Source organism: Mytilus galloprovincialis, chromosome 3 (assembly GCF_965363235.1).
Source record: "Mytilus galloprovincialis chromosome 3, xbMytGall1.hap1.1, whole genome shotgun sequence".
Taxonomy (NCBI): Eukaryota; Metazoa; Mollusca; class Bivalvia; order Mytilida; family Mytilidae; genus Mytilus; species Mytilus galloprovincialis.
This window is the reverse complement of record NC_134840.1, coordinates 86,436,123-86,449,167: the sequence shown is the minus strand read 5'-3', so window position 1 is coordinate 86,449,167 and position 13,045 is coordinate 86,436,123. Positions and strand designations below refer to the sequence as shown.

Sequence of the window (13,045 nt, the reverse complement as noted above, 5' to 3'; positions counted from 1 at the left end):
GTGCTTCAATAGAAAAGTTGAGTGGAGTAATCACCCCTTGCATAACAAGATATGACTAGATAAAATTCAATATATGCAATGTGTCAATGAAACTGGTTGTAATCTTGGTGTCATTAACATTAGCACCCTGAAACTGATCTATTAGGATGAACAAAATCACTTGCAATACATTGAGAAGTTATGTTGCTTTTACTAAGTTTCAACATAAAAGTTACCAGGTACCAAATTTCCTCTCTGTTTTTAAGATGTCTCATGTAAATCATCAGAAGTGTTACACAAAAGATGCACCAGGTATGTGTACACCTGAACTATTTATCACATTTCCTTATCATTTATATTTTGTTAAATTATCTAAGTGATGTAAGTATTCTAAGTAATATAATATGTGAGGAAAATGTTTAACAGCAATTTATTCATTTAGTCTTTGACAGTTTCTTGAAATTTGTTGCTATGGTCAGTATTTCCCCCTTTTTTGTAATGTAACCATAATGACACCTTTATTATATAACATCAATGTTGGTATCAGAACATCCAAATACAGAGAACAAAATATATATACACTATAACAAGAAAATCAAAAGCAATGGTATCTTCTTACATAGGCAGATCCAGGGGGCCTGGGGCCTCTGCCCCCCCCTTTTGTTGGAAATATTTGGTTGATTATATAGGGAATCACTGAAGCGTGACTGGAGCGGAACCCCCCTTACAAGAAGTTCTGGATCCACCACTGTTCTTATGCTAGACATAATCAACCTTACTTGTTTAAATAAGAATATGTCAACACAATTTAAAGACAACAATACTGTTTTTATAATAACATTGATTCAAATTACTTATTTTCTTAAAATTCTGACATGATTTTGTGCATCATAAAGGCCAACACTTATTAACGATGATCAAAAATACCTTTTAATGTGATTCAAATGTATGCCTATAGTCATAACATAACTACCAAATGATTTGCTGAACATAAACCTTCTAAAGGGAAAATGCACAAAAAATATGATACATGTATATTTTTTTCAGAAAAAAAGTTATTTACTCCAGGACCATTATCGACCTCTCCTACAGTCAGACAAGCAGCATTTACAGAATATGGTTCAAGAGATGTAGCATTTATAGAAGCAATTAAAACTCTCAGATCAAAACTAGTAGAAATAGCAGGTATTTTAAAATATGGGTAATCATAGGTCGCCTCAGGTGTATATCCAAACACAGCAATTAATATTTATTTTATCTCTGTTTTAATTGATTCAACTTTTAAGCAATCTTATTGAAATATTAACCCTGTGTCCACACTTTTTCTACAAGGAACTGAAAACACTCTGTTCTACTATCATTTTGGATGTTCTTAGGTGAGGTTAGGTAAAAATTAAGAAATTAAGAAATGAAAATTGGTATTATTAGCTGGTAGAGCATCAATTAAGGATAAAGATAAGCTAAAAATATTGATAGGTCATGGACCTCCTTTTCGAGATATTTGAGAATTAAAATATGGCGGGAAAAAGCTGACTCGGACTTTTACCTTATATTTGCATTGGTATAATTTGGGTCTCAAAACAAAAGAAAGAAAATCAAGAATCTTCTAAAATTTTGGTAAATGACCTTTCATGAGCTATTAAGTCTAATATGAAAAAATAAATTGGTGGTATGGGGCAAAATATTTTACATTGTATTGTATGGAAAAACACCAATGAGTCCGAACATTTGACACAAATTCCAAAACCTGACCTAAGTACATCCTTAAGACCTTTCTCGATTCTCAGGTTTTGTCATAATGTTACACACTTTCAAAATTTTGATGGCTCATGAAATTTCATTGTCTGTTGTAATATTTACCAGAGCAGAAAGTACAACATAGTGTTCTTAAATCCTTCTAAGTGAAGTGTGGACACTGGATCTATATTAAGATCAGATTGACCGTTGAGATAAAACTTGTGAAAAATATCCCTTCATGTAAATTAAATCAGCTGATCAGAATCAGGACAAGAAAAACATGAAAATAAGACCTTTGTAAAAGAGGTTTGACCTAGAAATATGTTAAAAATTTGTAAAAATAAAGCACTTTACAGTATAAGAAATGAAAATAATTGTTTTAAAATAACAGTATATATTTTTTGTGGAATATACCAAGGAAAAGACAACTTACTTGCCACAAGTTTTACTTGGCTTGTTTTTTTGCTTGTAGAAGTATCCAAAGATGAGTTCACATGTGTTCCAATACAGGGAAGTGGAACCTTTGCTGTGGAGGCTGTATTCCAAACAGCTGTCCCCAGACAGAGAGGCAAGGTAGTTAATACGCTATAAACATTTTTATGTTATTTATTTATTAATTCTGTATCATCTAAGCTATTAATATCATGTTTTTTTTTTTTTATTTTACATCGCCAAAACTTTCGCCATAACAGTCTAGCAAAATAATGATTTTATAAATGTGACTTGACTATTGCACTTCTTCCTATTAAACCTAATTATTGAGCTAGTGAAAATGGAAAAAACTTCAATGGTAAAGCTGCCATCACATTATAACTTGCCTAGTGCAATATTTACAAATCTCTTCAGTGGTTGTTTCTGTCTTTTCTATTTCATGTGTTCCTTGGCTTTTAATTTTATGCCACAGATGTTTGTTGCTGTCTCTTCTATCTCCTCATGTGTTCTTGGCTTTTAGTGTTCATACCAAATATATTTGTTGCTGTCTCTTCTATCTTCTCATGTGTTCTTGGCTTTTAGTGTTCATGCCACATATATTTGTTGCTGTCTCTTCTATATCCTCATGTGTTCTTGGATTTTAGTGTTCATGCCACATATGGTTGTTGCTGTCTCTTCTATATCCTCATGTGTTCTTGTCTTTTAGTGTTCATGCCACATATATTTATTGCTGTCTCTCTTGTATCCTCATATGTTCTCGGCTTTTAGTGTTCATGCCACATAAGTTTGTTTCTGTCTCTTCTGTCCTCAGGTATTCTTGGCTTTTGGTGTTTAGGTTACATATGTTAGTTGATCTTTTCTATCTCCAAGTGTGGTCTTGGCTTTTGGTGTTCATCAACATGCCACATATGTTTCTTTCAGTCTCTTCTATCTCCTCATGTGTTCAGTGTTCTAAGATATTTCATTTAGCATCCAATAAACAGGGGAAATTGAAATACCATATGTTTCTACAGCATCACCATGATCACACCCATAACATAATGTATAAGAAAACTGCTACAGAAAGCATCAAATTTAAGATTATAGCATTACATTACCATGATGCTGAAAGGCCCTGGGGAGAACACTGATGTTCTTGGCTTTTGGTGTTACTGCCACATATGTTTCTTTCTTTCTTTTCTATCTCCACATGTGGTCTTAGCTTTTGGTGTTTAGGTTACATATGTTTTTTAAATATCTTTTCTATCTCCTAGTGTGGTCTTGGCTTTTAGTGTTCATGCCACATAAGTTTGTTTCTGTCTCTTCTGTCCTCAGGTATTCTTGGCTTTTGGTGTTTAGGTTACATATGTTTGTTGATCTTTTCTATCTCCTAGTGTGGTCTTGGCTATTGGTGTTAAAGCCACATATTTTAATGTCTCCATGAATGTAAAATTCAACCCAAATATTAATATAGAGATATAAATTAATAAAAAGCATTTATTTAATTATTTAACCAGAAAGCAAGTAAAATGAATATTATAATGTACAGCTTGTAAAATGAAATTCATTGCATACCGACAAATATAAAAAGAGAAATCAAAATATTCAATTCTTTTACATTCAATTAAAATTTGTTAATTTTTAAATTGAAATGAGTTGAATCCTTATACATTATTAGCTCATTGGGCATAATGAATTGACACTTAACAGATAAAGATTTTTAAGTTAATAAAATATGGTCCCAAAACATATGTTTCACTATTGATTATTGAAATGTTGCATTCTGTTGTTAAACAGCTTTGATAAATTGATCATTGAAGATTAATGAATGCTGAGAGCAAATAAGGAATTATTTTGCCTCATATTGAATAAAGCTGGTACATCACAATAGTTTAATGATTACCCAAAAGTTGTTTTTATCTTCTTTTTATTTAAATCAATTGAACGTTCAAAAATTATAAATGAAGCAAGAACGATGTAACATATTTGAACTGTAAATTTGAACTATCTCTGACTAGTTAAGTTAGGGATGACAATTATCTGCAATTGGTTCATTCATTTGAAAGAAAAAAACATTTTTTTTAAATACTTCTTAGAGTATTGTAAAAATGTCACAAGCTTTCAAAACGTACCTAAAAATCAAGGGCCTTCACAGATTTGCCTTTGTTTTCAGTGATGAGCATTATTTTGTATAATACATTTGTAGTTGATAGACAATTTGGGCAATATGCGCAATTGTTTCTCCATAGGCCGTAATGGTAACGTTTTCTTCTCTAGCTCAGGCCATATCGTAAACTTGTATATGTATGATAGCTTGTTTCGAAGCTGAGACATTTTCACATATGTGGTTAAATTTTCGGGGTACGAAGTGTGATTCATTTTTCAGTAAATTAGCATACCCTGAAAATCCTTTCATGATGCGGCTCTTCATGGTAAAAAGTCCCTTTTTTCACACAATAATTTCTTAAATTTAATACTTTGAATACATATAATAACTCCATAGTTTTTACACATTTATTCTAAGGTCCTATACTTTCCAGATCAACACAAATGGTTAAGCTCAGTCACTTGTTCAAAATTGAAACATGTCCAATATCACTACACAGAGATTTTTTGTTTACAAACAACTTTTGTGTTCCTCAATCGGATGCGCATTGGGGGATATTGTCCCAATTAACAGATATTGATATAAACATTTGTAACCCATTTCTAATCATTTAAGATATACTGTTGTTTGTTAATTCCAGGTGAATTTCAGGATGTGTTATAGATATCTACTATGAATATATTTGATGCTAGTCCTATGTGACCAAAATTGGCCAGTCAATCTTTTAATTGTAGAGTACTGTGAAAAAGTTTTATGACGGGTCTCAATTTTTGGTAGATTATTGACAAATCATTAATTCTTACTGTACCTTCCTGAATTTCACAATTTTGGTCCAGTATTGAACAAATGTTTCAATGTATTGGATTTCTTTCATAGTTAAAAATCAATGAAAAATAAAATGATAGGTAATACCATAATCTTTGGATTTTCAATTATTTATTTTGACGTCAATTGTATGTCATTACTTTTCATTTTGATAGGTGCTGATACTGCAGAATGGAGCCTATGGAAAGAGGTTGGCAAAGATTTGTGATGTAATGAGTGTACCTTATCAATTAGAAAGTTTTTCAGAAGACTCTAAGGTGGACGTTAGTCGGATAGCAGACATTTTATCTAAGGACAAGTCATTTACAATGACTAGTATAGTTCACTGTGAAACAAGCTCAGGTGTTATAAATCCTGTAGAAGATGTAGGAAAGGTTGTCAAGCAAATAATTCCAGGTATTTTTATATGTTTGTTTCTTGAGCCCTTTTCCAGTTTTTAACATTTTTATAGGTCTGCTATTTTTAAGGAACAAGGAAGTGATAATGAGATTGAAACTATAACAACGGAACATATCTTTGTTGTTCTGTGACTCTGGTATTCCATAATAGTCAACCAAATCAAATGTTTTGCAACAATCACAGAAAATTTCTATATATTCTTGCTGACAGGACAAATTTAGTGATAAGTTATTTTAGATAATTGAAATTGATAAAAGAGGAAAGAATATGAGCATATACATCGTCATCTGTAACACAGATATATATTCCATAATAGTCAAAAGATGACCTTTGAATAGATTACCTCAACTTTACCATTGACAACCTTGAACCCTTATTGCTTCCTTTAGCAGCAACCATTTATTAAGGACATCCTGGTGGCTATTACATGCTCTTGAAGGTGATTTAAATTATTTTACTATTATATGACAAAAATTTGCTTTATACAGGTACATTATTTGTTATTTTACATCACATTTCATTATTGTAAACTTCTTGTTTTATATTTTTCAGATTGTATATTCTTTGTTGATGCTATGAGTAGTTTTGGTGCTGTACCACTGGACATGGTAAATGGAAACATTGATTTTCTAGTTAGTTCTGCCAACAAATGTCTCCAAGGAATTCCAGGATTTTCTTATGCTATTGCTAAGAAATCAGTATTAATGAATTGCAATGGTAATTTTATGAACCTTGCTTTGCACTATAAATTCACTAACCCCAAAATTAGAAAGCATCATTTTGGTGAAATTATTTCATGATTTTAAATCAGAAATCCATTTGTAAATTTTTAATTTAAGATTTATGAGTCTGAGAGCTAAAAGTCATGGAAAGGGAGACTAGGGATTGCTTTTCCAGAGACGTCAACAATTATTAAGTTTTCTGATTAAGTTAGTTTTTATAGGAACTTCTTGTGATAGCTCATTGATATGTAATATAAGTTGCAATACTATCAGAACATATCAGTTCAGCAGTTATTTGCTTGTCACACAGATTTAAAACTGTTGCTCTGTTTGACTTTTTTGTTAGACTTCATGTTTTAAAAAGTAAACCATGTGCATGCATGAATATTAATTTCACTCGTGAATGAGAATTTTCAAGACACGGCAGTAAGAGATTGTCATGTGACTTTCAAGCACGATCATCATGTAACGTATGGTATTCTGACCTCTAGCTGTTTCTCTTTTGTTTTCTTTTTTGAGTGACTGTCCTATTATTAACTGTGACAATTTCAAAATGCCAAGGATTTTATACCCAAGGAATAGATTACTTAAATTTGCCTGTACAATTATTTTGTATGAAGGCATATTACATACATCTTGAAATTATTTTATTTTTCAAATTAGATTATGATTGTCACATTTAATGTACCAATTTGTTTTACAGGTAATTCTCGTAGTCTCAGTCTAGATTTATTTGACCAGTATGATAATTTAGAGAAAACAAATCAGTTTAGATTTACACCTCCTACACATACAATGCTGGCATTTTTACAAGCTGTAAAAGAGTTTGAAGAAGAGGGAGGAGTCAGTGGCCGGGGAGACAGGTATGCAGTAAAATTCAGAATTGAGCTCTTTTAATGTCAGTAATGACATTTAATGTGATTTAGAACATTTCCAAACGTAAAAATTTATTTAAATTTCTTATTGATATATACTAGATAGAATATGTCATCACAAAAAAATAATTTCCTACATTTAAGATATTTTCAGATTATTATTTACCACAGGTTTTAGTATTTTACCATTACCTTAGGAAAAGACTGACTTGCTCACACTTGTTGAAAATATCTGATCTCCCATATCAGCTTTTGTGAGAATTTATTTTTTTGATTTTTTTTAAATCACAATAATTTGTTTTCTCTCAAAAGGTACAAAAAGAACAGAACGATCCTTAGAGAAGGAATGAAAGACTATGGTTTTGAGGAATTTCTGGACAATAGCCATGAAGGTTATATTATCACATCATACAAATATCCTCAAGATCCAAACTGGAATTTTACTACATTCTACTCAAAACTGAATGATAGAGGTATTTTGAATATAATTAACCAAACCGAAATTTTTCACACCCCATCTCACTGCTGTTATCTTTTTGACAGAGCCAGCTTCCCTGGTACTTTACAGGATACTGTATTTAATTTTTTATTAAACAGTCGAACCTCGTTGTGTCGAAAACTCGGATGAGTCGAAGTAATTTCTCAGTCCCGGTAAAATTCCCGTTTGTTCAATGCATAATTACCTCTGATGAGTCGAACTCGGTTGATTCGAATACTCGGTTAAGTCGAGTAAATTTTATAGTCCCGTCGAAGTAAAATTAATGTAAATCGACCCCGATGTCTCGAACTTCGAAAGCAAGAATTTTCGAAAGATGCAGACCTAATGATAAAAATTTAAGTCGGATGTATTTCTTATGTCAACTGATCATTTTCAAAAGAGATTAAAGCTGAGTAAACATACTTGTTTGTATAACAGTTAAAATGACATGTTTATGGTGACCGCTAATTAACACCTGTGTTGATCGTTCAAGCGGAATGTTAGTGTGTTGAACATTTTGCACCTGAGATAAAAACGAAACAAATTTAAATGACACAAACCAAGATTAAATGAATCGTGAGATTTAAAACTCATTAATTACTATTGATAAAAGGATTAGGACAATTATAATAAATTCATGATAATTTAATGTAAAGCAGACGACCTCATCAGAGACCGTTCAGAACTTGTTTCGTGCCGCGAGTGATTTCATAATTTATAGCGACTGACCTTTGTAAATATTTGTGTATACTATTGATTTTATGTGTGCATGATTTGTATCTGTACTTGTGTTTTTAATTATTACGAAGGACCAAAAATGGAGATTGAATACACAATTATAAAGTGTCATATAGAAAAAAAAGCATGCATTCAAAATTTATGACGACACACTCGACCTCGGATGAGTCGAACCTCGGATGAGTCGAATACTTTGGTCCAGTCCCTTCGACTTCGACACAACAAGGTTCGACTGTAGTACAATTCATCATTGCATACACTTTGTCTATGACTATGTAATTTGTAAATTCACGAACCTCAGTCACATTCACTTTCAAAATAAGCTATGCAGATTTAAATGTGGGGAAAAATTTTTTCTTGGGAAAATTTGGATTGCCCCCATCCCCTTTTCTGGGAAAAATTTGGTTGATTATATAGGGAATCACTAAAGCATGACCGGAGAGAACCTCCCTCTTAGGGATTCAGTGGGCCCCCACTCAGAATATTTCTGGATCCACCACTGAGAGTCTTATTCAAGTTATTGATATAATTGCAACTAATGTAAGCAGTGTTAGCAATAGATACACACATTCTATTTACCTTTTTGTGATCTCTTGGTAGTTCTTTCTTTAACCTTTGAACATTATTTATTTATTTATATTTTTATGCCCTCACCGTAGCTGAGAGGGCATGAACAAATTTGTGTAGCTTCACTTTTACTGTTTTTCAGTTATGTCCCTTTATAACTTTATATGATATGCAAGCAGATTTTATTTTAACTGTTTGAATATCTGTTCAAATGGCAAAAATTAAATGTTTTGCATATAGCCTGCTGTGATTAATTTCTGTTAAAACTGATTTTGATTTTGTAGAATATCTGTTTAGAGTGTTATTCCATAGAAAGCCAAATATTATTTGCATTACAATAAAGACCAAAGAGTTAGAAAAATTGAAATGAGTGAAAAATGAATTATTTTTAAAATTATCTCCCTTGCAATGTAAATTCAAAATTTCTTTAGAAAGTTTTCTTTGCATTATCTACCTTATATCAAGAATAAGTTGTTATTTAACTCTTACTTCCAGTCATTATTTGATATTTTATGGAAATCAAAATACTTTATGTAACTGAAACGTGCAGACCTAAAAATTAGAAGCATTGTTGGCCATAGATATACGCATACTATTCAACCTGTTGTCATCTATCCATCTATAGGTCATTTTTAGCATTTGATCATTGGTTTATTTATTTATCTTTTTACTGTACAATGTACTATTTATGTCATTTGGAACATTTTTGCAGATTTCAGTTAATTTGTTGAGTATCTCATCAAATGGCAAAAAGTAAAATGTTTGCATATTTCTTGTTCAAACCAATTTCCATAGAATTTGACAAAATTTTGTTGGATGTCTGTCTAGAGTGTTATTACACAAATTATTTCAAATTCAATAAAGGTGATAGATCAACTTTCATCATCATACTTTTCACAAATATTACCAAAGATGCCTTGAATGAACGATGAATTATTTTCAAAATTATCTCCCTTGCAATATAAATTCAACATAAAAAAAATGTTCTATGTATTATCTATCCCACTTCAAGAATAAGTTGTTGAACCATTACTTCAAATAATTATTTGATATTTTATGCAAATAAAAAATACTTTATGTAACTGAAAAGTGTAGACCTTAAGTTGGTATTTGATGTTTTTTTTAATAGTAGTTTTATGACATATAATTATCATTTATATTTAAGAATTAGAGGACCACCTTTAAAACGGTGGAATGATTTTATTGAGAGATTTGCTATAACAGCTGGAAGTAGTTTTGGTTTACTGTTTTTTCAAGTTACATATTCAAAATTTATATATTTATTAGACATCAATCATAAATAAATTAAATAATGGTATCTAAAAAAAACTTTCAAACTAGCTTATGCACTATATAAAAGATAACATTTTGACGTTATTTTGTTCATTTCAAATATCAAACACTCACATATTATTATAAAATTCAAATAAGGATGACTGCAACTAGAAGATGCAGAAAGTTTGTTATCTCCTTGCCATTAAACTTGACCTAGAATGGAGATATTTCTCCATTTTTGAAATAAATGAATGGAATCTTAATCCACAAGCTGGAGAACTCAAATTTGTGAATTTAAAACATAATTGAAGGTTGTTCATTATTGTGAATTGAAATATTAATATATTTTCAAAGTGAAAAATCACCTTTGAATGATATTTTCAAATTCTATGGATAGTCTCCTAGTAAAAAAGACAATTTTATAATTGTAACTTTGCTCAGAGCAAATGATAAGAAAGGGAAATAAGTAGACTGGAAATAGCATTATTTATCAAGCTACAAGATTACTACACATATATTGTTTGTTAAGGAGATGAAAATCAGCAAATGTAGCTATTTGTATATTATGATTTGATATTTGGTCTATGCTCTGTTAAAAAACTTGACAAAAAATAATTGCATAAAATAAAACTACTGCTACTGAAATATGGTATGTTGTCATTTGATAAGAAAAGTGAGTAGATTTAGTCCGTTTTTGACAGTTTTTTCATGTTAATGTCACACTTATTTGTCATGTCAAATTGGTCTCTCTCTACTGTAAAACATCTGTACTTTATTCATATTAACCAATTCAGAAAAGGAAAAGATGACTCGAGATAAAAGATTAATGAAGCATACTTTTTGAAAGTACTGTTGTATAAACTTGCAACTTTTGAAATGAAAATAGGTAATAACCTTGCTATGTCATGCATGACCATCAAGGATAATATATCATGTGGAACAATCAGGGGTTCTGTGCATGATGTTTATGTTCACTTCCACAATGTCGTATTTGTTATGACGTATTTAGTACATTTACAGTAAATAAGTGAGATATCATCTTCATGTGGATGCTTTGATATTTTTGTTGATTCATTGATGTCTTTTGCCATTCATAAGATACAAATTGTCATTTTATAAGTACAAAATATCTTTTTAATGATAGAAATGCATCTTATGACTTGAGAAACAGAAATTTGATTAGAAAATTGATTTTCAAAAATGCAAATTTTACAGTTTCTAATGAATCATATACGCTAAAACTGCAGATTTACATAACATGTTAAGTACTTGTCTAAAGCCATGAATTGTCTCAGTGGTTGAATGCCTTGTCATGTTTTGGTCTATTCTGTATTGATAATTTTGTGTTTATACTGAAGGGTCAAATATTCGACCCGTCTCTGATGAATTTATCTAACAATTTATGTTATGTCAGACAAGAAAGAAGACCTCATACCTGTTAACCTGTAGCACATGTGTAGAGGGAATCTCCCCCAATTTCTCTTCTCCATCGGTGATTATTTTTTAGGCAATTTATTCATCATTAATAATACTATATGATAGGTATATTTGATGTGTATTGACTTCAGCATGTTATAAAATTAGGTAACATTATTTACAGAATAAGTAATTTTAACAGCATGTCTATGGTTTGAATTGATTTTATTTGTGGACAAGAAGCTGGTTTAATAGTGATAATAATTATAACCATATTATGTAATAATGATAATAGCTGTCGAGATTGATAAAATTAATTCTTTTTCTTCTTCATATAAATGTTACCACAAATATTTGTATGGCTGACTTCCATTCTCCCCTCAGGGCCACAGGAAATACAATTAGTTTATTATAACATGCAAAAAAATCAAGAAAGCACATAAAAGAAAACTTAAATAAATTGTTGTAATAAATGTTAAATTAACTATGTAAAATAAAAGAATTTATATATAGTATACATTTTTTGTACATATATAAAAGGGACATTGATTTATTTTATCTTTTCAATTTATATTATGTACTGTAATGTAATGAAGTGAAGTGAAGGTTTTTGTTTTTAAACTCAAATTTTTCCAATAAGATATATTCATTGTATTTTGAGGTTGATTTTTTCAAGGATGATAATAGCAGTGTTCTAGAGAGGAGGTCCAGAATATAAACCTCTCTGATTTGGGTTTTTGGCTATTTCTAGGTGTATAATCAATATTTATTATATATTGATTGGAAGATCATGTTTTATGTATTCCATGTAGTCTCAACCCACTATCACCTATCATTCTAGAATGTGTGTATATATAAATACAGTGAAGATGTGGAACTGATTTTGTATAACATTTTGATAATATTTGCTTGTGAATATGGCGAAATTAATAAATTTTTTGCAGCATTTTTGAGATTATAAGCTCCTCTAAAGGTTTTAACCAAAAACTTTCAAACTTTCTAGATTGGCTGTATATACATTGAAAAATGGCATCTGATTTTGTTACACTTTTGAATGGTTTTTGCTGATTTTCTCTCAGGATTAATTACCACTCTCCCCTTGCATCAAAAACTGGATCTATGCCTGCTAACCCTTCCTGACTAGAATTTAAATTGATTTTCCCTAGAGCATATCATATAGCAGACAGTAAAGGTACGATTATCACTGTCTTTAAATGGCCTTGTGGCAAACCATTAGTACTGCATCCAGGCCAAATTTTAGTCTTTGATGATTTTATTTGTTTAGATTTGGTAAGATTTTTTATCTGTATTGTCTGTATAATTTGTGTGTTGATCATGCATTAAGTTAAAGACACATTTATTTACAAAGTTGAGTTGAAAAAATTTGTTAACTGAGACTAGTTTCCAGACAACGATAAGTCTCAAAGGAGTAGGTTAAATAATGCCTTAAATTATTTTTTTGGACAGGAAGCGTAGAGCCCATTCGTCACCAACAAAGATATTTTCACATAATGTT

At 30.7% G+C, this 13,045-nt stretch overlaps 1 protein-coding gene across 1 annotated transcript in view; it reads left to right on the top strand.

Moving 5' to 3' along the window:
- The first annotated feature begins 4 nt into the window (after positions 1–4).
- The window catches only part of LOC143069255 (2-aminoethylphosphonate--pyruvate transaminase-like), a 46,295-nt gene continuing 33,254 nt past the window's right edge, over positions 5–13,045 (top strand). Inside the window, exons 1-7 of the mRNA XM_076243792.1 lie at positions 5–291; positions 1,027–1,164; positions 2,189–2,289; positions 5,215–5,455; positions 6,011–6,175; positions 6,884–7,043; positions 7,368–7,528. Coding sequence (XP_076099907.1) covers positions 147–291; positions 1,027–1,164; positions 2,189–2,289; positions 5,215–5,455; positions 6,011–6,175; positions 6,884–7,043; positions 7,368–7,528 — 1,111 coding nt within the window. The 5' untranslated portion in view covers positions 5–146. The remainder of the gene's footprint in view (positions 292–1,026; positions 1,165–2,188; positions 2,290–5,214; positions 5,456–6,010; positions 6,176–6,883; positions 7,044–7,367; positions 7,529–13,045) is intronic.